The 24,871-nt window shown below is 46.0% G+C and overlaps 2 protein-coding genes across 4 annotated transcripts in view; one reads left to right on the forward strand and one right to left on the reverse strand.

Annotated features, from left to right (window-relative positions):
• Positions 1 to 7,362, forward strand: part of pdzk1 (PDZ domain containing 1) — a 34,466-nt gene extending 27,104 nt beyond the window's left edge. For both annotated transcript variants that reach the window (XM_072476041.1, XM_072476042.1), the window contains exon 9: positions 4,913 to 7,362. In XM_072476041.1, the coding sequence (XP_072332142.1) occupies positions 4,913 to 4,972 (60 nt within the window). In that variant the 3' untranslated portion in view covers positions 4,973 to 7,362. The remainder of the gene's footprint in view (positions 1 to 4,912) is intronic.
• Positions 7,363 to 10,781: 3,419 nt separating this feature from the next.
• LOC140391505 (Golgi pH regulator) overlaps positions 10,782 to 24,871 on the reverse strand; it is a 74,147-nt gene continuing 60,057 nt past the window's right edge. For both annotated transcript variants that reach the window (XM_072476043.1, XM_072476044.1), the window contains exons 10-14: positions 22,592 to 22,684; positions 21,478 to 21,573; positions 17,132 to 17,221; positions 14,791 to 14,856; positions 10,782 to 12,005 (exon numbers count right to left, since the gene is read on the reverse strand). In XM_072476043.1, the coding sequence (XP_072332144.1) occupies positions 11,799 to 12,005; positions 14,791 to 14,856; positions 17,132 to 17,221; positions 21,478 to 21,573; positions 22,592 to 22,684 (552 nt within the window). In that variant the 3' untranslated portion in view covers positions 10,782 to 11,798. The remainder of the gene's footprint in view (positions 12,006 to 14,790; positions 14,857 to 17,131; positions 17,222 to 21,477; positions 21,574 to 22,591; positions 22,685 to 24,871) is intronic.

The raw sequence follows: 24,871 nt of genomic DNA on the forward strand, positions 1-24,871 counted from the left end.
GTCAGAGGATTAGTACTGAGGGACTGCTGCACTGTCAGTGGGTCAGTACTGAGGGAGCGCTGCACTGTCAGAGGGTCAGTACTGAGGGAGTGCTGCACTGTCAGAGGGTCAGTGCTGAGGGAGCACCGCACTGTCAAAGGGTCAGTATTGAGGGAGCGCTGCACTGTCAGAGGGTCAGTGCTGAGGGAGTGCTGCACTGTCAGAGGGTCAGTACTGAGGGAGTGCTGCACTGTCAGAGGGTCTACTGAGGGAGTGCTGCACTGTCAGAGGGTCAGTACTGAGGGAGTGTTGCACTGTCAGACGGTCAGTACTGAGGGAGAGCTGCACTGTCAGAGGGTCATTGCTGAGTGAGTGCTGCACTGTCAGAGGGTCAGTACTGAGGGAGTGCTGCACTGTCAGAGGGTCAGTACTGAGGGAGTGTTGCACTGTCAGAGGGTCAGTACTGAGGGAATGCTGCACTGTCTGAGGATTAGTACTGAGGGAGCGCTGCACTGTCAGAGGGTCAGTACTGAGGGAGTGCTGCACTGTCAGGGGGTCAGTACTGAGGGAGTGAGTACTGACAGGGTCAGCACTGAGGGAGTGCTGCACTGTCAGAGAGTCAGTACTGAGGGAGTGCTGCACTGTCAGAGGATCAGTACTGAGGGAGTGCTGCACTGTCAGAGGGTCAGTACTGAGGGAGCGCTGCACTGTCAGAGGGTCAGTGCTGAGGGAGCACCGCACTGTCAGAGGGTCAGTATTGAGGGAGTGCTGCACTGTCAGAGGGTCAGTACTGAGGGAGCGCTGCACTGTCAGAGGGTCAGTACTGAGGGAGTGCCGCACTGTCAGAGAGTCAGTACTGAGGGAGTGCTGCACTGTCAGAGAGTCAGTACTGAGGGAGTGCTGCACTGTCAGAGGATCAGTGCTGAGGGAGCACCGCACTGTCAGAGGGTCAGTATTGAGGGAGTGCTGCACTGTCAGAGGGTCAGTACTGAGGGAGTGCTGCACTGTCAGAGGTCAGTACTGAGGGAATGCTGCACTGTCAGAGGATCAGTACTGAGGGAGTGCTGCACTGTCAGAGGGTCAGTACTGAGGGAGTGTTGCACTGTCAGAGGGTCAGTACTGAGGGAATGCTGCACTGTCAGAGGATTAGTTCTGAGGGAGTGCTGCACTGTCAGTGGGTCAATACTGAGGGAGCGCTGCACTGTCAGAGGGTCAGTACTGAGGGAGAGCTGCACGGTCAGAGGGTCAGTACTGAGGGAGCGCTGCACTGTCAGAGGGTCAGTGCTGAGGGAGTGCTGCACTGTCAGAGGGTCAGTACTGAGGGAGTGCTGCACTGTCAGAGGGTCAGTACTGAGGGAGTGCCGCACTGTCTGAGGGTCATTGCTGAGGGAGTGCAGCACTGTCAGAGGGTCAGTACTGAGGGAGTGCTGCACTGTCAGAGGGTCAGTACTGAGGGAGTGCTGCACTGTCAGAGGGTCAGTACTGAGGTTGTGTTGCACTGTCAGAGGGTCAGTACTGAGGGAATGCTGCACTGTCTGAGGATTAGTACTGAGGGAGCGCTGCACTGTCAGAGGGTCAGTACTGAGGGAGTGCTGCACTGTCAGAGGGTCAGTACTGAGGGAGTGAGTACTGACAGGGTCAGCACTGAGGGAGTGCTGCACTGTCAGAGAGTCAGTACTGAGGGAGTGCTGCACTGTCAGAGGATCAGTACTGAGGGAGTGCTGCACTGTCAGAGGGTCTACTGAGGGAGTGCTGCACTGTCAGAGGGTCAGTACTGAGGGAGTGTTGCACTGTCAGACGGTCAGTACTGAGGGAGAGCTGCACTGTCAGAGGGTCATTGCTGAGTGAGTGCTGCACTGTCAGAGGGTCAGTACTGAGGGAGTGCTGCACTGTCAGAGGGTCAGTGCTGAGGGAGCACCGCACTGTCAGAGGGTCAGTATTGAGGGAGTGAGTACTGACAGGGTCAGCACTGAGGGAGTGCTGCACTGTCAAAGAGTCAGTACTGAGGGAGTGCTGCACTGTCAGAGGATCAGTACTGAGGGAGTGCTGCACTGTCAGAGGGTCAGTACTGAGGGAGCGCTGCACTGTCAGAGGGTCAGTGCTGAGGGAGCACCGCACTGTCAGAGGGTCAGTATTGAGGGAGTGCTGCACTGTCAGAGGGTCAGTACTGAGGGAGCGCTGCACTGTCAGAGGGTCAGTACTGAGGGAGTGCTGCACTGTCAGAGAGTCAGTACTGAGGGAGTGCTGCACTGTCAGAGAGTCAGTACTGAGGGAGTGCTGCACTGTCAGAGGGTCAGTGCTGAGGGAGCACCGCACTGTCAGAGGGTCAGTATTGAGGGAGTGCTGCACTGTCAGAGGGTCAGTACTGAGGGAGTGCTGCACTGTCAGAGGTCAGTACTGAGGGAATGCTGCACTGTCAGAGGATCAGTACTGAGGGAGTGCTGCACTGTCAGAGGGTCAGTACTGAGGGAGTGTTGCACTGTCAGAGGGTCAGTACTGAGGGAATGCTGCACTGTCAGAGGATTAGTTCTGAGGGAGTGCTGCACTGTCAGTGGGTCAATACTGAGGGAGCGCTGCACTGTCAGAGGGTCAGTACTGAGGGAGAGCTGCACGGTCAGAGGGTCAGTACTGAGGGAGCGCTGCACTGTCAGAGGGTCAGTGCTGAGGGAGCGCTGCACTGTCAGAGGGTCAGTACTGAGGGAGTGCTGCACTGTCAGAGGGTCAGTACTGAGGGAGTGCCGCACTGTCTGAGGGTCATTGCTGAGGGAGTGCAGCACTGTCAGAGGGTCAGTACTGAGGGAGTGCTGCACTGTCAGAGGGTCAGTACTCAGGGAGTGTTGCACTGTCAGAGGGTCTGTACTGAGGGAGTGCTGCACTGTCAGAGGATCAGTACTGAGGGAGTGCTGCACTGTCAGAGGATCAGTACTGAGGGAGTGCTGCACTGTCAGAGGGTCAGTACTGAGGGAGTGCTGCACTGTCAGTGGGTCAGTACTGAGGGAGTGCTGCACTGTCAGAGGGTCAGTCCTGAAGGAGTGCCGCACTGTCAGAGGGTCAGTACTGAGGGAGTGCCGCACTGTCAGAGGGTCAGTACTGAGGAAGTGCTGCACTGTCAGAGGGTCAGTACTGAGGGAGTGCCGCACTGTCAGAGGGTCAGTACTGAGGGAGTGCCGCACTGTCAGAGGTGTCACCTTTTGGCTGAGAGGTGAAAACAAGGCCCAATCTGTCCGCTAATGTTGGTGTAAAACATTCTCTAGCATTTGTTCAAGAATGAGGAACACAGTTCTTCCCCATGTTCTTGCTGTGAATCAAGTACAGCTGTCTGAGTTCTGATATCCCCAGCAAGCGTAAATCTTCCTTTTGAATTTATTGCTGGATTAAAAGTTCAACTTTAAGAAATTCTGAATCTCAGAAGAGCTTAATTAGCTGGGCTAACTAACGATTGGGCCTGAAGATAAAATGCCTTCTCTACCAGGGGATTTTAAACTAAACAAAATAATCTCAGGAAGATATATACACTGTTGTTATAACAAATCTGCTATTCCTATAAGAAAATTCTCAGAATATCCTATAATTAAGAATTCCAGAAACTCTACATTATTTGTGAGGTTACAGACTGAGATTGTAACCTTTTTAATGGTTACTACATAATAATTTATTATAAATTTAAATCTTGGGTTACATATTAATAGTTTTGAACACTACAAGGTAAACTAAAAGTACTAAATCCAAATCCATATTAGGTGATAAAATTCTCAGGATATACAAACATTTAACTTTTTTTATGCTTCCAGTCCAAAGTATAAAGCATAGCTTTTGCTTTTGTTCATGGGAATATCTAACAGACCTCAATCCTATAACTGCGGAGATTTTACTTCCTCGTGGATTTCAAAGTTTACATAAATTTCTGATATCGAGAGAATCTGCTGCCTTTTCGAAGTTTATATGTGTTTCAATTCTGAGAGTGTGAAAATATGCTTGAGAATCAAAGCAACATGCTCCTGTCAAAATAACTCCTTGTTAGCAGCCTGTTTTTCTTGTCTGGAATGCCTCTTTTTTTGACTCTTTATCTGTATCTGTGAAGGCAACGCGTGTTTCTCACGGAAGACTTTTAGTTGTATTCTATTTGAATTGAATTTTAACCCTTTTATAGACTATATAGGGGCTGCACAGTGGCACAGAGGTTAGCATTGCTGCCTCACAGCTCCAGGGTCCCAGGTTCTATTCCCGGCTTGGGTCAGTCTGTGCGGAGTCTGCACGTTCGCCCCGTGTCTGCGTGGGTTTCCTCCGGGTGCTCCGGTTGCGGGGATAGGGTTGAGGCATGGGCTAGGGTGCCCTTTGCAAGGGCCAGTGCAAACTCAATGGGCCGAATTGCCTCCTTCTGCACACAAATTCTATGATTCTCTTTTGATTCCTTGACACAGAGCTATTGAATCTCCACCCGTTACCCCCCCTCCCCCCGACAAGATCCTCTGCAGTTGTCATGAACAGTCAGTGCGCCTTTTAGTGTCTTGTTTGCTACTACACTGAAATATACCAATTTGTTCCTTATTGATGAGAAAATGCCAATTATATATTTGCAAGGCTGGGAATAAAACCAAAACATCTTTATTATATAGAATTTACAGGAAGAGCTAATTGTGACCATTTAGTCTATGTTGGTGTTTCAGGTCCACATGAGCTTCCTCTGTCCCTCTTCATCACATCCCAAAAATATATCCTCTATCCATTTCTCCCTCTTGAACGGTTGTCGAGCTGACAAGGTTAAAGACCGGGATGGGTGAGGCCATGGCGTTAGTTGAATATGAACGTGACATTTTGAAGTGTCACTGGACTGGATGACAATGTTGGTCATTGAGCAACAAGGATATGTGAGTTTGTGGGACTTGGTACTACTAGTTGGATATTTGAATTAAAATCCTTTTTTACTTTCTAGGTCAAGTCATCCTCCTCATCGTCCGCTGATGAGGGCACAGATGATGATACACAATTGTAACAAGATCATCGAGGAGCAACATAGTCACCTTCTCAGCAACCTTTAATAACTGGAAGAATCTACAAAAGTGTATGGCTCAAATTCGTCTTTGCTAATCAAACCTTGTTTCTCATTCAAGCAAAATTCTGACACAGAAATGTGTTAAAGTAATGATAGTTAATTATTATTCATTAGCTATAAAATTCAATCATCAAATCTTACAGCATCAGAGGGTGCTTCTCAGCTCAATGTGCTTGTCCCAGCTGTTTCTCTGACCCTTTCCCCGTCGATTTTCCCCGTTTCCAGTGTTTATTCAATTTCCTTCTGAAAGTTCCTGTTGAAGCTGCCTCCACCGCCTAGTCAGGCAGCGCCTTCCATCACAGCATCTCACTTTGTAAAAGTTTATATAATTTCACCTTTGCTTCTTTTGCCAATCACCTTAAATTTGTGTCGCTCTGGTTACCGACTGACCTGTCAGTGGGTTTAATTTCCCATTAACCTTTTCTGCTCTACAGAGTGAATGAAGTGAACCGAAGCTCGTAGCTGTGAAACTTTGCAAGAAAATGTTATTTAATGTGGGCATGACCACTGATGTAAAGTTTATTGTCGGTGAATGCGCTTGAATGATAGACACAAAGGGCTGAATGGCCTCCTTTGCTGTAACCATTCTGACTCGATGTATTATCTGCATTACCCCCATGTTGCAGAGCTCCTCATGATAGGACTGTTACTTGGAATATTAAGTTTAGAGGTCACTTCCGATTCCTAGCCTGCTGAACAAAAAAATAACCCCACTCCACTACCCCCTACTTTCCTCAACCCATTGCCTGGGCGATGAAAGAAATGTTTGTCAAGTTTGGAGAAACTCTGGGAAGCTCCCCACCAATCCCATTCATCAATGCTCAAGGGGTTCAATGGGGCAATTTTCACCAGATGGAGAGTTTAGGATCTGGGGTCACCGTCTCAGACTAAAGGGTTTAGGACCAGGCTGAGGAGAAATTTTTTTTCAATGGGAGGGCTGTGAATTTTGGCGATTCTCTACTCCAGAGAGTTGACTGTTCTGTCATTGAGTATATTCAATATTGTGTTGAATAGATTTTGGGCACCAAGAGAATAAGGAGATATGGGGAGCAGCTAGGGAAGTGGAGTTGATATTGCAGATGTGCCATTCAGCGGGATTCTCCATCGGCGGGATCCTCTGGTCTGCAGCCATGGGTTTCCCGAGGGGATGAGATGGCCACAACGGGGAACCCCATTGACTGGCTGCGAGAACGGAGAATCCCGCCCGTGATCTCTCAGAACGGGCAGAACATGTTTGACAGGCCTACTCCTGATACTTCCCATTTCCTTGTTAATTGAGCCAAGGTCTGTTCAATTCCTGCAACTCATCCGTCTCTCCTGCTTTCCAACTACCACAAAATAACTTGTATTTATCTAGCACCTTTAACCATTTAAAGGAAGTCCCGAAGAACTTCAAGAGTCAAAAACTCATCAATTTCAATTCTGCATGTCGGTGCTTCCAAATGACCCACCATCTCAGCACCTTTATTCTGATTTTGCTTGCTATCCATTTCACGTTTTCACAGTAACTTCATTGCATTGTTAATGTAAGCCTACTTGTGACACTAATAAAGATTATTATTGTTTGCTGAAAGGATTGGAAAGAAAATGAGAAATTCTCGATTCGCTAGCGCCCGATTCATATTCCTGCCCAGGGTCACTTATTGGTGGCAAATCAATAAGTCAGACTACATTGCGATCACAGATATTTCAGTTTATTAATAGCATCTTCAACATTGTACATTTCTATAACACCCTTAATTTAGTAAACGGCCCAAGATTCTTCACAATAGTGTTCGCAATCACCAGTGTTACCAGTGAGCCACAAAAAGAACATATTAGGACAATTTTTACAGATGCACCATAGAAAGCAGTCTATCTGGCTGGCAACTGTTCGGCCCAAGACCGTAAGAAACTACAGAAAGTCGTGAACACAGCCCAGTCCATCACACAAGCTGCCTCTGTCTGCATCTCACGCTGTTTGGGAAAGCAGGCAGAATAATCAAAGACCCATCCCACCCGGCTTATTCACTCTTCCAACTTCTTCCATCGGGCAGGAGATACAGAAGTCTGAGAACACACACGAACAGATTCAAAAACAGCTTCTTCCCCGCTGTTACCAGACTCCTGAATGACCCTTGTATGGACTGATCTGATCTCTTCAAACACCTTTGTTACTGAGTAGTACTGCACTCCTATGTGTTTCACCTGATGTCTGTGTCTATGTATTTACATTGTGTATTTATGTATGTCCTGTTTTTCATGTTATTGGAATGATGTGTCTGGCTATACGCAGAACAACTTTTCACTGTACCTCAGTACAGAATAAATCCAATCCAATCCAATGCAAAGAGTGTCATCAGGGTTTGCAAATTGCAGCTATGAGGAGAGATTGGATAGGCTGGGTTGTTTTCCTTAGAACAAAGGAGACTAAGAGAGCGAAGTGTACAAAATTATGAGGGGCCTAGACATAATAGACTGGAAAGACAAGTTTCCCCAGCTGAGGATTCAATTACCAGGGAGCATAGATTTAAGATGATTGGTAGAAGGATTAGAGGGAACATGAGGGGAAACCTTTTCATCAAGTGATTGGAGTCTGAAACGCTCAACTTATCCGGCGCTGAAGTGCTGTAACCTGCAAGTCTAGGGTCAGTGACGGAAAATGGGATTAAAACGAGCGGTTAGTTTCTTTTTTGATTGGCGCAGGCACAATGGACTGAAAAGGCCTCTTTCTGCACCGTAACATTTCCGTGGTTCTAGGTGTCCAAAAACCTCATCAACATCTCCTCCAACAGGGGAAAATGAAAATTGGGTTTAAAGGAGGATGGGTGCCAATCTAGGAGCAAATTAACCCCCAGTAAACATTTCACCCAATTCATCCCCCTGTCTTTCAAATGAGATGTCAAAGAGGCCCCAACAGCCCACACAGGTGGATATAAGAGATCCTATGGTGGTAAAGACCAGGGGAGTTGACCTGATGTTGTTGCTAACTTTTGGTTGGTTCAATTTGCTCTGTTTTATAACCTTTGCTCTCGAGTTGCCAGGTATCTTTATGATACCGCCACGAGGTTCAAGTTCAAGTAATGATCAATAACTCAATACACCAATTAGTAAGATTCAAATCAAAGCACATTTATTATACACAGTAATTGCTACTCATGCATAAATTCTACTTCTAAGCTACTTCTACAACTAACAGGCCTATACTTAACTTCGGACTGGCCCACCAGGTCAGGGGAACAAATGGCCTTTCGTTCGGGTTCTGAGTCTGCGGGATTCAAAGTTGGTATGGGCTGGTAGCTAGGAGCGCCTATCTCGTAGCGAGCGTTGACTTAAGACTTACGGGCGCTTGGCAGCAGTTGAACCAGTCACTGACAAGGGTTGGTTCGCATTGCTGAGTGACCCGGTCAAGAAAGACGATTTGAACTTGGGGGCTTAACTTTATAGTCCCATGGGGCTTCCCACCTTTCGGGGCGGACCCTGTACCTGATTCCAAGTGATTGGACTTCGTCAGGGATCAGAGACAGGTCGAGGGGAGGTACAGATCAGTCACCATCAGACCACTCGACTAGCTGAACGGGTGTCTCCTGTTCCTTCGAACATAGTAGAGGAAAACGTGATCCAGTTACTTTATAAATAGTGCCTTGAGAATCAAGATTTGTTTTGTTATTCTATGGGATGTGGGCGCCAATGGTGAGGCCAATTGGTTGCCCTTCAATTGAGTGGCTTGCTAAGGCCATTTAAGAGGGTTGTTAGGACATCGCTGTGGGCCTGGAGTCACATGTAGGCCAGACCAGGTAAGCATGGCAAATTTCCTTCCCTGAAGGGCATTAGTGAACCAGGTGGGTTTTTACAACAATTGATGATAGTTTTCACCATTACGGAGATGTACATTACAGGATGGTCAGTAACTAGAGGATGCAGATTTAAAATCATTGGCAGAGAAATTAGCAGGGGATTGAGGGGAATATTCTTTACGTAACAAGTTTTGATCTGGAATGCAATGCCTGAAAGAGGTGTTGTTGACAATTCAACTGTAACTTTCAAAACGGAATTGGAAAAGGACATGAAAAGGAAAAAAAACAATGCAGGGCTGTGGGAAGGAGGAGGAAAGGGACTAACAGGGACGAACTAACCAGACAGGATGGGCCAAATGGCCATTTTCTGTGCTGTATGATTCTCCGATTATATTATAACCTTTGCTCAAAATTAGAGATTCCATGTTCTTATCCAACACAATGAGGTTAAACTTTGAGAAGTTCACAGCACACTTACAGTGTAATATAATATTCATGGAAAACCACAAGTGCTGGAAATGCACTGCAGACCCGTGGAATCTATAAAGCGAGAAGGCAACTTAATATTCCTGGGATCATCCGTTTGGATGCAAAGGACAAACACCCACCAGTCTGCTCGTGGAGACATGTGGATCTGATGAACGTTTCCATATTTTTGTGTTTCCATTTTAAACTTGCAGTATTTGTTGATATTAATGCTTTGTTTTCTAATTGGTTGAGCAAGATTAATAAACGCGGCATTCCTACTATAGACAGCTGCTTGAGCAACACATCTGGCATACTGACTTCGTAGCTGTTCTCAAGACCCACCAGCTCATGAGCCCAGCTAAAGTAGTGAAAAGCATTTTGTTGAATCAAGATAGAGTGAGTTCACTCAGTTGCAAATTTATTTCATTCTATCATCAAGGTTCAGGGCAACCTTTGGTCCATCATAGTCTATGTATACTTCAGTTTATAACTGCGTGCGTGTGCAGACGCACGTGTGTTGGGGTGTGTGCGTGTGCCAGCTTTTGCGTTGTGTGTGTTCAGATGAGACAATGGAAATGATCAATGAACATTGATGACAGTTTACTATGTACTGCATTAAAAGTTAATATTCCAGCCGTATCCGTTCTTTTGAGTGTCACATCCTCATTCAACGATGAATACTGTAGGGTGGTCGATCTGGAAATGGCTGCCGATACGTTATTTTCATTTGGTAATTTAATACTCAAAATGCAAGATGATATAATAAAGTTGGATGTACATATACAACAACTTGTATTCATATCGTGTTTGTAATGTAATCAAGTGTCCCAACATGTTTCACAAGAGCATTTTAAAAGAAAACTTGACAGTGACCAAAAGCTTGGCCGTAGAGGTAGGTTTTACAGAGTGACTTCAAGTTGAAAAGTGAGGTGGAGAGGCAGAGAGAGAGTTAGGGCAGACATTTCAGAGCTTAGAGCTCAGGTAACCAAGGCAGGGCTGCTAAACGTGACGCAATTAAAATCAGGGATGGGCAATAAGTAGAATTGGAGGAGCAGAGAGACCCTGGAGGATTGAAGAATATTAGGAGATAGGGAGGGGCAAGGCCTTGGAGGGGTTTAAAACAAGAATGAGAATTTTAAAATGGGAGTGTGGTTTACCCTGGATCCAATGCAGGTCAGTAAGTACAAGGGTGATGGATGAACAGGACTTTCACGAGAGTCAGGACACAACAGCAAAGTTTAGAGGACCTCAAGTTTACACACAAAATAAGGCACAAAGTAGAGATTTAAAACAAAATCTGAGAGATCGGCAGTTCACAGTGAATGCGGACAGAAACTATTTAAGTTCATTGCACAGGAATAGCATGAGATGCTGGGAATGTACAGAAACCCGAGGAAGCCGCTTAAAAGGTCATTCAGAATATTAAAGCTTTGTCGTTACAACTTTGTTGTTGAATTCAATATCTGCTGAAGCTCATATTAAACATCCATGAATTCTACACGTAATTTTCTTTGCATAAATAATATTTAATTTATTGGACCCTTTAAGTTTTTTGGGAAAAACACAGAAGCACCATCACAACAGAAACACTGGTCAGAGTAATAAAGAACCTGGAGAGATCAGACACTATGGAAGAGGACCCTTTTAGATCGTGCAAACAATCCAGACACGCTTGAGGTAGACTCAGATGAAATACAATGCACATAGAGAAGGTGCTTCCACTTAGTATGTACGTTGCTTGTGTGAGAACAATCAGAAGGTCATCATCGACACAACTTCATTTACTGGAAAAAGCTTAGGCATTCCCTGGATGATACATTCCAGATATCAGAAGCTCAAGAGGCTACCCAGAGAAGCGGCAGTGTCGCTGGGATCTCCACTTCAGCAACTATCCATTGCAAGATCAGCGGTGGCAAACTGTGTCTCATTAAAATTCACCTTCCTGTTCGCTCCAGGGGGAAAAAAATTCAGAAACTTTTTTTTACAGAGTGGGAACTCAACCAAATTCCTACGCAAAGTTCCTAAGGCTTTGAGATTACCTGCTGGTGGGAGTTAAGGGTTAATTTTTATAAATGCACACTCTCAGACAGCGGCCTTGCTGGAGACACACACTGGGGAACTACAGAACTTCCCACAGCTTTTCAGTTGGAAAATTTATCCCTTAACAAAGGTTTGTTTCAAACAGTAATTACAAAAACAAAACTTGAACATCAAACAGCTGCTTTAAAAAAACGACTTACTGTGTGATTTCAATCTTTGCAATTCAAAAATATTTGTAAACTTTAGCAATGATTTCGCCTCTGATACCTATCCAAACAAAGTCTTTTATAAGTAAAATTTTTCATATCCTTTACATCAAACCACCAACCATTCAGGTTTTGTAATCTTCAAGCAGGACTGACTGTCTTGCACACTGTCCTTTCTCAATATGCAAGTGGTGGATTTTGACAGAAGGTTATGATCCAGTGGTTTACAAAGTGGATGTGAACACAGAAGCGGAGTTGCCCCAATCGGCAGTGGTTTCAAAAGCTCATGTGCTTTTCAGGGGCTTGTTTGTGTGCCAGGTAAAGGAAGACAATACTGGACAGCGCGCTGACTAGGAAGATGACGTCGAACCAGCGGTGGTAGAAGTTAAACTGCAACTCCCCCAGGACCTCAGTGACAATGGTGCGATATTCAAGGGGCATGCTCATTCTCATCAGTAACACCGACGACACAAAATACATCCCCTGTGCCAAGAAACAGGACAAGAGGGTAAACATGTGAGCATCCTGCACATCAGAATAAATGTTAACATTTTTAATGCTACTGTGAATTTGGATCAGGATTGAGGTTTGAAGCCGTGGGATATCTGACCAGATGGAAATCTGTTCCCATTTTAAAATCATTACCATTTGTCTTTATCATTATTTTCCATTAATGTTCCTCTACGAAATGTTTAATTTATAACGCCAACTGCCTCAAGTTGTCACTCTGCATTTACACCCCGCTAGTGCTGGGAGCAGTGCAATGCCTCCACTGGGAAGAGGACGCAATTGCAGTGTGACATGTTTACACAGACAATCACCATTATAAACTGTGGGAATTTATGAGAGCTATTTGCAAAAAGTGAACACATATTTCAACTGCTAACGTGGATAAAGCTCAATTTTGGGAACTGAACATTAAATAGAATGGCAAGAATATATGCAAGACAACTGATACACACAAAGGTCACAACTTGGTTCCCCTCCCTTAAAGAACAGAAGAAATAGGAGCAGGAGGAAGTCTTTTGGCTCCCTCGGGTCTGCTCTGCTGTTCAATAAAACCATGGCTGATCTGATTGGTCTGATCTTGGCCTTGATTGCACTTTCTTGCTGGGCTCCAAAACTCAAGGTGTGGCCTCGCCAAGGCCCTGTATAACTGCAGCAAGACATCCCTACTCCTATACTCAAATCCTCTCGCTATGAAGGCCAGCATGCGGCAGCATGGTGGCGCAGTGGTTAGCACCGCTGCCTCACGGCGCCGAGGTCCCAGGTTTGATCCCGGCTCTGGGTCACTGTCTGTGTGGAGTTTGCACATTCTCCCCGTGTCTGCGTGGGTTTCACCCCACAACCCAAAAATGTGCAGGGTAGGTGGGTTGGCCACGCTAAATTGTCCATAATTGGAAAAAATGAATTGGGTACTCTAAATTTATTAGGGGCTGTTTAGCACAGGGCTAAATTGCTGGCTTTGAAAGCAGACCAAGGCAGGCCAGCAGCACGGTTCAATTCCCGTAACAGCCTCCCCGAACAGGCGCCGGAATGTGGTGACTAGGGGCGTTTCACAGTAACTTCATTGAAGCCTACTTATGACAATAAGCAATTTTCATTTTTTTTCCCATTTCATTAGCTTTCCTCACCACCTGCTGTACCCGCACGCCAACCTTCAGCGACTGTTCCACCATCACACCCAGGTCTCGTTACACTTCCCCTTTTCCTAAACTGCCACCATTCAGATAATCTGCCTTCCTGTTTTTGCCACCAAAGTGGATAACCTCACATTTACCCACATTATATTACCTTGAGTATTGTGGCAGTTTTGGTCTCCTAGTTTGAGCAAGGACATTCTTGCTATTGAGGGTGTCCAGCGAAGGTTCACCAGACTAATTCCCGGGATGGCAGCACTGACTTTTGAAGAAAGACTGGATCGACTGGGCTTGTACTCACTGGACTTTAGAAGAATGAGAGGGGGACTCATTAAACATCTAAAATCCTGATGGGACTGGACAGGCTGGACGCTGGAAGAATGTTCCCGATGTTGGGGACGTCCAGAACTAGGGGTCACAGCCGAAGAATAAGGGGTCAGCCATTCAGGACTGAGATGAGGAAGAACGTATTCTCTCGGAGAGTTGTGAACTTGTGGAATTCTCTCCCACAGAAAGCTGTTGGGGTCAGTTTGTTGGATATATTCAACAGGGAGCTGAGCGTGGTCCTTGCGGCTAAAGGGATCAAGGGGTACGGAGAGAAAGCGGGAGTGGAATGATCAGCCATGATCAAATTGAATGGTGGTGCAGGTTCGAAGGGCTTGATGTTTCTATGTCCAAGTCACCCTGAAGCCTATTTGCACCCTCTTCACAGCACACTCTGCCACCTAGCTTAGTGTCATCTGCAAATTTGGAGATATTGCATGCAATTCCTTCAGCCAAATCATTGATGTATACTGTGAACAACTGGGGTCCCAGCACTGAACCCTGCGGTACCCCACTAGTCACTGCCTGCCACTCTGAAAAGGACCCGTTTATTCCCATTCTCTGCTTCCTGTCTGCCAACCAGTTCTCTATCCCCGTCAATACATTACCCCCAATACCATGAGCTTTAATTTTGCTCACTAATCTCTTGTGTGGGACCTTGTCAAAAGCGTTTTGAAAGTCCAGATACACAACATCCACTAGTTTACCCTTGTCCACATTACTGGTCACATCCTCAAAAAATTCCAGAAGATTTGTCAAGCATGATCTGCCCTGATACTTAAATGTTCCAAACTAGTAAAAATTTCTCACTCTAGAATTTACGGTGCTGAAGGGGGCCATTCGGCCCATCAGGTCTGCACCAGCCATTGGAAAGAGCACCCTACTCAAGCCCACGCCTCCACCCTATCCCCGTAACCCAGTAACCCCACTTTGGACACGAAGGGTAATTTATCATGGCCGATCCACCTAACCTGCACACCTTTGGACTGTGGATGGAAACCGGAGCACCCGGAGGAAACCCACACAGACACGGGGAGAACGTGCAAACCACACAGACAGTGAACCAAGCTGGGAATCGAACCGGAGACCCTGGAGTTGTGAAGCAACTGTGCTAACCACTATGCTACCGTGCCGCCCTCAATTGAGAAGAGTTTTGTTCTAGGAACTGGGTTTGCGATTGTCCAAACTCATTTCAAACAGGGCTCCTGTAGCCAGCGGGCAGAATAAATATTTGTCCGCTTAACTGGAGTTGCCTGTAAATCACTAACCAGCCACGCCACTTTATCAATGCTGTTATTACTTACCATAATCTGTGCAAGGACCAGTACTATAACATTAGATGATTTATTGCTGGAGATTGCATAAAAGAACTAGGAGACAAACAAAATAAAACAGTTAAAACAGGTCAAAGGTATATCGACCACAACAATACCAGGGATGAGGCTATGGGAAAACAAGAGAAACAGCGATTGCTCTCCTTTTGTTTCCATCTTTTCTTTCTTTACTACAACCATTACCACTCCTTTTAGCTTTTGTACCATGAAACCGTTTGTCACTTCATAGAGTACATAGAACATACAGTGAAGAAGGAGGCCATTTAGCCCATTGAGTCTGCACCGACCCACTGAAGCCCTCCCTTCCACCCTATCCCCGTAACCCAATAACTCCTCCTAACCTTTTTGATCACTAAGGGCAATTTATCGCGGCCAATCCACCTAACCTGCAAGTCTTTGGACTGTGGGAGGAAACCGCACCCGGAGGAAACCCACGCAGACATGGGGAGAACGTGCAGACTCCGCACAGACAGTGACCCAGCGGGGAATCGAACCTGGGACCCTGGCACTGTGAAGCCACAATGCTATCCACTTGTGCTACCGTGCTGCCCACGGTATGTAATCTCTCTGAGTTATCGTAAACCTTCCATTTTGCCCTTCTTGCTCCTTTCACTGGCATCCTTTCACTGTCTCAAAACATGTTACATTTCTCACGGAGCGGCACCCCATCTTTCCATTAGACACTTTGGAACTTTCTAGGCTCTCAGTTCAACAATTTCAGACCACGAACTCTGTTCCCCATTTTGATCCTGTTTTTTTTTAGTTATGTGCTGGTTTGAATCGTGTCCCTCATGCTTTTGCACACAACTGTTCATTAATCTGGCATTCACGCTCACTCTGAACAAAATGCGGTGTCTCCTGACTACAACCATTACCGCTCCCTTTGCCTTTTATTCTGGGACATCTTTGTCACTTAATCTCTTCCACCCACTCTCCCTTCCCCTTTGTTCTCCTTCCCCCTCCCCTCTTTCGATGGCACATCACCAATCACATTTCTATCTCTCTTCGGTTATGAAGAAGGGCCATTTTTAACTTGAAACATTTCTCTCTTCACAGATGTTGCTGGACCTGCTGAGTGTTTCTGTTTTGACTGCTCTCCTCACAGCAGCGAAGGTTGAGGGGGGATTTCATAGAGATGTTCATTATTATTATGGTGGGTTGTTCGGAAGTCCCATTCTAACTTTCTCAAGAACAACTAGAGATGGCAATGTTGGCCGAAATCCACATTCTGTGAATGAGCTGCAGCTACTAACTATGTGCCAGCGTGGAGTTATGCAGAAACAAACACCTAATGGCCAGTGTTCGGAGAAAGAGTGTTGCTTGTGTGTGAGTGAGTGAGAGCATACATATGTACACAGATGTACATGAGCATGAGTGAGAGTCTGTGTCTAGGAAAGAGAGCGCGTGAGTACGTACACAGATACGCGAGTCCATGCATCAGACCAAAGCTGTGCAGGTTAGGTGGATTAGCCATGCTAGATTGATCCTTAAGTGTCCAAGGATGTGCAGGTTAGGTGGGTACAGGGGTGTGGGCCTAGGTAGGGTACACTTTCGGAGGGTGGGTGCAGACCGATGGGCTGAATGGCCAGCTTCTGCACTGTAGTGATTCTATGGATACATGTCTAAGAGAGAATCTGCACGTGTGTGTTCTGGTGTGTGTGAGAGCATGAGAATGCACACAGATATATGTGAGTCCTTGATGCGAGTCAGCGTGTGCTCCCTTGTATTTTTTGCTTCTTTTGCTTTCTCTTGTACTGCTCTTTGTTGGGTTTCTGTCTCCGTGCTATTCTGGTCCTGTACCTTGTTTATAATTCCCCCCCTCTCACCTTTATGGGTGTCTTTCTCACTCTCTCACTGTTCTGACTCTCGTCTTCTCCCTGTTTTTGTCTGCTCACTTCCCTCTTCTTCCTCAGCTCAAATCGGTTGGCAGGTGATGGGAGCCACAGTGCAGATTGGGTCAGGGAGTGACCGGGAGAGGGATCTGGCCAGGGTCACGGACCAGCAACGAGTGGAGAGATCAGATCCCATCCCCAAAAATCCAGGTCCAGCCCCTGGCACTATGGTGTAGTGTGTTACCCTCCCTTAAGAGACACAAATTGAGAGCTGGGAGAACCACAGGTTGCTGATGGAATAAATACATTGCGAGCTATGTTGTATTTCAAATCTTGCAGCCAGTTGTGACAGAAATAGCACAAATTGTGCAGCAGCAGCAAGAAAATTAAGGATTAATAGAAATTTGATAATAGCGCAGCTATCCTTTGCACTGAATAAAGACGTATAGGTAAAGCTGAACTTAAGTTTGTGCACATACCTTGGTGAGTGTGATCAACAAGCCCCGAATGGAAGTGACAATGATAATTCCCACAAGTATAAAGGAGATATGTTGAGACCAAAACTTCACCTGCATTTAAAGGAAACCAACATGAAAATGCTACTCGAAAACAGAACATTTCCCATTCTGCTCAGAAACCAGGAGCCGTGAGAGAATATACAATAACTCAGAGCTAACAGAATCTTACATGTCATAGAATTTACAGTGCCATTCGGCCCATCATGTCTGCACCGGCCCTTGGAAAGAGCACCCTACTTAATTCCACGATTCCACCCAATGCCCATAACCCAGTAACCCCATCTAACCTTTTGGGCACGAAGGGACAATTGATCTTGGCCAATCCACCTAACCTGCACATCTTTGGACTGTGGGAGGAAACCCACCCAGAAACAGGGGAGAACGTGCACACTCCGCACAGACAGTGAGCTGAGGCCAGAATTGAACCCAGGACCCTGGAGTTGTGAGGCAACAGTGGTAACCACTGTGCTGCCATGACTCCTGTGTGAGAGAGAATCACGGTGTCCCAAAGCACTTTGCCGCCAATTCAGAACTTTTGAACTGTAGTCATTGTTGCATTATAGGAAATACAGCAGCCAATTTGCGCACAGCAAGCTCCCACCAACAGTAATGCAATAATGATCACTTATTTTGTGACTATTATTGATCAGGATGCTAGGTGGATCCTCCTTGCTCTTCTCTGAAATAGTAGTCAAGAGATCTTTTACGGGACACCGTGGAGGTCTTGAATGGTGATGTGGTTTTGGTTTAATGTCTCACCCGAAAGTTAGCATCCCCAACAGTACAGCACTCTCAGTGCTGCATTGGAGTGTCAGCCTTGAGTTTTGCTTTCAGGTCCTGGAGTGGGGCTGGAACCCAGAACTTTCTGACTCAGAGGCAAGTCCGCTGCCCACTGACATCGCAGGGACATTGTGGACAAATGTTTGGAACAATATATAAACTGTGATAACAGGATCACTTGAAGCATAATTAGGTGATATAACTGAAAAGCTCATTTACGAGTGGGCTGAACTTTGATGGACCGAGCGCCCTTTGTTTCTTATCCCTGATTTTTATGTTGTCAGCTCTGAAAAAGGAAAGAACAGTATTCGCACCAGCATGGCCCCCCACACTCAAAGTCAGGGTCCACCGAGGGCTTAAATAATGTTTCCATTTTATGCATGAGCGATTGAAACGGATTGTTGCTCTCCTGACTGCCATACAGGATATTTTGATTGCGTCAATGCCACGTGAAACACGTCACTGAAACTGCAATCTACTTTGACTTGATATCTGGGAATAGGTCACAGAAACATACAGCGCAGGAGAGGCCCTTCGAGTCTGCAATGACACACCTGACCTACCTACTGAATCCCACTTGCCAGCACATCGCCCTGAATGTTACAACGTGCCAAATGCACATCCAGATACTTTTTAAAAGATGTGAGGTCACCCGCCTCGACCCCCTGCATTCCAGGTCAAACACTGAAGGGAACTGAAAATAATACAAAATTATTTCCCTTGAAACTGAGCTCAGTTCCATATAAAAAATAAGCAACTGAAAATGTTCTTTCTAATTTGTTAACAACTATGCCAGACTCGCCTCTCCAGTTTGGATTCTGCTGAGTCTGTATTTTCAAGAGGATTTTGCCTCACTGGTAGGCACATCCCTGGCAAAACAACCAGAGGGGAGATGAGGAGAAATTTAACGCACTGCATTGGGATTGAAGGACAGTGAAGCAGACTCAATAGTAACTTTCAAAAACGAACTGGATAAATAGCTGAAAAAGAGAAATTTACAGGGCTATGGGGCGAGGTCAGGGGACTAATTGGCTATCTTTCAATGGGCCAGCACAGGCATACTGGGCCAAATGGCCCCTTTCTGTGCTTTCCGATTCTATACCACATCAGAGTCCCAAGATCTGTCAGCACCAGTTAGTTGAAATGTGTAAATTAATGAAGACATGATTAAGGAAGATAGATTGGAGAAGTTAGGGCTGTTTTTGGGCCGGCACAGTGGTTAGCACTGCTGCCCCACAGCACCAGGGACGCGGGTTCAATTCCAGCCTCGGGTGACTGTCTGCGTGGTGTTTGAACGTTCTCCCCGTGTCTGCGTAGGTTTCCTCCGGGTGCTCCGGTTTTCTCCCAGTCCAAAAATGTGTGGGTTAGGTGGATTGGCCGTGCTAAATTGCCCCTTAGCGTCCAGGAATGTGCAAGTTAAGTTCCAGGGATATGGTGGAGTGGATGGGGGAGTGTAAATGGGTAGTGTGTTCTTTCAAAGGGTTGGTGCAGGCTTGATGGGTTGAATGGCCTCCTTTTGCACTGTAGGGATTCTGTGATTCTATATTTTCCTCAGAGAAATGAAGGCTGAGAGGAGATTAATCAAAATCACGAGGGGTCTGGATTAAATGGATAGAGATAAACTGTTCCCACACGTGAAAGGATCAGGAATAAGAGGGCAGATGGTAAAAGAAGCGAGAGAGAGAAGAGGGAGACTTTTTCATGCAGCGAGTGGTTAGAGTCTGGAATGCACTGTCTGAGAGTGTGGTGGAGGCAGGCCCACACAGCAAGTGGTTAGGGTCTGGAATGCACTGTCTGAGAGTGTGGTGGAGGCAGGTTCACACAGCGAGCGGTGAGGGTCTGGAATGCACTGTCTGAGAGTGTGGTGGAGGCAGGTTCACACAGCGAGTGGTTAAGATCGGGAATGCACTGTCTGAGAGTGTGGTGGAGGCAGAGTCACAGAGCGAGTGGTTAGGATCGGGAATGCACTGTCTGAGAGTGTGGTGGAGGCAGGGTCACAGAGCGAGTGGTTAGGGTCTGGAATGCACTGTCTGAGAGTGTGGTGGAGGCAGATTCACACAGCGAGTGGTTAGGGTCAGGAATGCACTGTCTGAGAGTGTGGTGGAGGCAGATTCACACAGCGAGTGGTTAGGGTCTGGAATGCACTGTCTGAGAGTGTGGGGGAGGCAGGTCCACACAGCGAGTGGTTAGGGTCTGGAATGCACTGTCTGCGAGTGTGGTGGAGGCAGATTCACACAGCGAGTGGTTAGGGTCTGGAATGCACTGTCTGAGAGTGTGGTGGAGGCAGATTCACAGAGCCGGTAGTTAGGGTCTGGAATGCACTGTCTGAGAGTATGGTGGAGGCAGGTTCACACAGTGAGTGGTTAGGGTCTGGAATGCACTGTCTGAGAGTGTGGTGGAGGCAGGTTCACACAGCGAGAGTTAGGGTCTGGAATGCACTGTCTGAGAGTGTGGTGGAGGCAGATTCACACAGCGAGTGGTTAGGGTCAGGAATGCACTCCCTGAGAGTGTGGTGGAGGCAGGTTTACACAGTGAGGGTTAGGGTCTGGAATGCACCCTCTGAGAGTGTGGTGGAGGCAGGTTCACACAGCGAGTGGCTAGGGTCAGGAATGCACTCTCTGTGAGTGTGGTGGAGGCAGATTCACAAAGCGAGCGGTTAGGGTCAGGAATGCACTCCCTGAGAGTGTGGTGGAGGCAGATTCACACAGCGAGCGGTTAGGGTCTGGAATGCACTGTCTGAGAGTGTGGTGGAGGCAGATTCACACAGCGAGAGTTAGGGTCTGGAATGCACTGTCCAAGAGTGTGGTTCAGGCAGGTTTGATTGAAGCATTCAAAATGGAATCAGAGTGTTATCAAAAAGGAAGAACATTCAGGGTTATGGGGAGAAGGCGAGTGAATGGAACTAGGTGAGTTGCTCATTCAGAGAGCTAGTGTAGACACGATGGGCCGAATGGCCTCTTTCTGCACCTTACCAATTCTGTGATTCTGAGGAAGCTTTGTCTGCGATCTCTCTGATATGCCAACTATGCAGCCTTCTTTAGGGCAGTACGGTGGCGCAGTGGTTAGCACTGGGACTGCGGCGCTGAGGACCTGGGTTCGAATCCTGGCCCTGGGTCACTGTCCGTGTGGAGTTTGCACATTTTCCCCGTGTCTGTGTGGGTTTCACCCCCACAACCTAAAAGACGTGCAGGTTAGGTGGATTGACCACGCTAAATTGCCCCTCAATTGGGGTGGAAAAAAATTGGGTACTCTAAATTTTTTTTAAAACTATGCAGCCTTCAAACACAAACGCTTGGCAGCTCATGTACTGGAGTGATGTGCTTTGATGGTTAAATGGCTTTCCCCTCATTCCTGAACTCTATTTATGTTCTTAACTCCATTTTGGATGACTTGATGAAGAGTGGTAGGTGTGAGCCAGGTGGGTGTTAAGCAATGGCTATTTATTTTAAGAATCAGGAAGGTAGGGATTCAACCAGTGTTACTCATTGCCCAAGATCGAGAAGTCAGTGGGCAAAACTTGTACTCACATCAAACTGAATGCCCAAGTAGTTCACCGTGATCTCTATACCGCGAGTGACCGGGTCTGTTTTACCAACTCGATCAAAGACAATATTTATGGTTGCCTGCAATTAAATGGAGGGAAAAATACAAATCAAACATCCAACAAGACCCGGCTTATCTGCAATGGATTACATTTCAGTTACATCCGAGCTCACCCGTGTTAACATAGCTGAATAAGAATTGACGAATGCTATCTTGGTGGTGTCAGATTTAATGCCAATGTCAAGTGCTTAAAACTAACCCACTGAGCCCTTTGTAGTCTGATTGCTGTACACAGGACCTGCAGGATATCAATCAGCCCCTTGAACATGTTCCACCATTCAATTAGAACGTAATTGATCCATATCTTATCTCATCTACCTGTTTTAGTTCTGGAGACCTTAATCCACTTACCCAACAAAAATGTGGTGCTTTCAAATTTTTCTCACAACCCTTTGTGTGAAGAATAACAGAACTTTATATTCTACGGAAACCAAATACCGATTGAAACACAGATTTCACACCATCAATGCAATAATAAATTAGCTGCAGCGCTTCCTTTTGGAGCTCATCTTTGAGAGATTGGTGACTTAACGCCTTTCAAAATAGGAGCAATGACACTTAGGACCGAAATGAGGGAAAATGTTTTTAAACACAGAGGGGGGGGGGGGGATGAATCTTTGCAATTCTCCATCCAAGAGGCTGTGGAGTCTCAGTAATTGTGCATGTTTAAAGCAGCAAATAATAGATTTCCGATTCACACTAATGTAAAGGATTATGGGGCTAATGGGTGTGGGGCGCGGGGGAAGGGATGTAGTTGTGTGTGTGGGGGGGAGTTGTGTCTGGAGTGGGAGTTTGTGTGTGGGGGAGGGGTGGGAGTTGTGTGTAGGGCAGCGGGGGTGTAATGTATGTGGGACAACAAAATACCAACAGGACAAGCTGTTGGGTAAGATTTATTTGAGATGAGCAATGAGTTGCCTCGGTTTTACAGGGCTGGGGATTTGATGATTACAAATAGTCGCTCGTCACTATTAATGCCTCCATCGAACCCACCCTTCTCCTTTCTGTGTGCAACAGTTTTATATGATAAAGCTCACTCACCATGAAGATTTTCCAGACACAGTATATAGAGAAAAAGTAACCCAAGAAATTGAAATATTTTCCTTGAAATGTTTTTGAGTATTCAATTCTTTCCTGCGGAAGTTAAAAAGGAGACATACTTTTAGTACCAAATTTCTGCGTCTCAAGGATGTTTCTGTTAGTAAGAAAGTGCAGAGGTCAATCCCATTAAACCTTCAGGGAAGATCTGGAATTCTCCCAATTGAGTTATTTTTCATTCACTTGCAATTTTCGTGCTCATAATCTCTTTGTTGCACATGACTGCATCGGAGCTATTCCATTTCCTCAGAACACAGTGGATCAAAGGCAAAAAAAACAGGAGACATGAAAAACAAGATCTTGTTTTGAAACAACTCCCAAAGAAGCTAGGCTAATCCTTTATATAACACTGATTAGGCCTCGGTTAGGAGTATTATGCCCAGTTCTGGCCAGCAGACTTTAGGAAGGATGTCAAGGATTTGGAGACGGTGCAGAGAAGGTTTACTAGGCTAGTATCCAGGATGATAGACTTCAGTCACATGGAGGAGCTGGAATTGTTCTCCTTACAGCAGAGAAGGTTAAGGGGAAATTTGATAGCGGTGTTCAAGATCATGATGGTTTTGATAAGTAAATAAGGAAAAACTTATCGCTGGCAGAAGGATTGGTAACCAGAGGGGCACAGGTCGAAGAGAAATGGCAAAAGAAGCAGAGGCGAGATCAGGAAAACTTTCCTGTAACGAGTTATGATGATCTGCAGCTTGCTGCCTGAAAGGGCGGTGAAAGCAGAGTCAATAGTAGCTGTCAACGGGAACTGGATATGTTCTTGAAAGGGAGACTATGGGGAAAAGCAGGGGAGTGGGACTAATCGGATAGTTCTTTCAAAGAGGCAGCACAAACACAAAGGGCCAAATGGCCTCCTTCTGTGTTATGAAATTCTATCGTATCAGCAACTTGAGATATCTGTATGTTAATGAAGACTTGTTTAAAACTTTGTATGTAGCTCCCATGATATGTAAACAAGCAGCCCAGAGCCACAAATTGCAGCGGCTCTCCTGCTATAGTGACTCCACAGGAAATGATTAATATTCTACACCTTACATTTTGCTGTGGGGATTATCTCAATTTATTTTTAACCATACCACTGTCACTTCCTACATTAATTTTCCATTATGCTGTTATTTTCACTGTTATAAGATTTAGGGAAAACTGCTTCCCTACAGCACTCAAGCTAGTAAATGGTTATACTCATGACAGGTCTTCTTTTCTAAGCATGAGGCTATCCACTTTGGTAGCAAAAACAGGAGGACAGATTATTATCTGAATGGCTATAGATTGAGCAAGGGGAATGTGCACGGAGGCCTGTGTGTCCTTGTGCACCAGTCGCTGAAAGTATGCATGCAGATGCAGCAGGTGATGAACAAGGCAAATGGCATGTTGGCCCTCATAGCGAGAGATTTCGAGTACAGGAGCAGGGCCGTCTTGCTGCAATTATACAGGGCCTTGGTGAGACCATGTCTGGAATATTGTGTGTAGTTTTGGTCTTGTTATCTGAGGAAGGATGTTCTTGCTCCAGAGGGAGTGCAGCGAAGGTTTAGCAGACTAAATCCTGGAACGACGGGACTGTCAGACGTGGTGAGATTGAGTTGAATGAGGGGAGATTTGATAGAAACCTATAACATTTTAACAGGACTGGACAGGGTAGATGCAGGAAGGATGTTCCCGATGGCGGCGGTGTCCTACTCCGAATTTCTATGTTTCCATGTCGGGCAAATGTCTAGGTAAAGTAAACAATGCAGTCAACAAACTCCTAATGCTTGTTTCAAATATTTTTCTTCTTGTCTTAAAACGTTACTAGGGTAAGATTTTATTTATAACACCAGCAGTTCTCCCTTGATATTGTTTACCAGACTGTAATCTCCTTTCGAAAGACGATATAATGTCAGACCATTTCATGCAGAACACAACTGCAGTCATGTTTCTTTAATGCTATTGAGCTGAACTAGTAACCAAAGACTCAGTTATTAGGGATTGAATTAGAAACCTTCCAAGCTGGGATGTAATTGTCAATTTAGGCTGGCAGATTTAAACAGAGGAATCTAGGCAGTCGTTCCCTGTGCATCACTCACTGAGTGCTGCATTTTCAGAGATGAGGACATTAAATGGATGGCCTCATCTGCCCTCTGTGGTGGATGTGAAGGGTGCCACAGCCACTACTGTGAAGGAGAGCAGAGGGAATTCTTCTCCCAACGTTCAGCTTCATATTTATCCCTCAATAAACATTTC

Source organism: Scyliorhinus torazame, chromosome 15 (assembly GCF_047496885.1).
Source record: "Scyliorhinus torazame isolate Kashiwa2021f chromosome 15, sScyTor2.1, whole genome shotgun sequence".
In the NCBI taxonomy this organism is placed as follows: domain Eukaryota; kingdom Metazoa; phylum Chordata; class Chondrichthyes; order Carcharhiniformes; family Scyliorhinidae; genus Scyliorhinus; species Scyliorhinus torazame.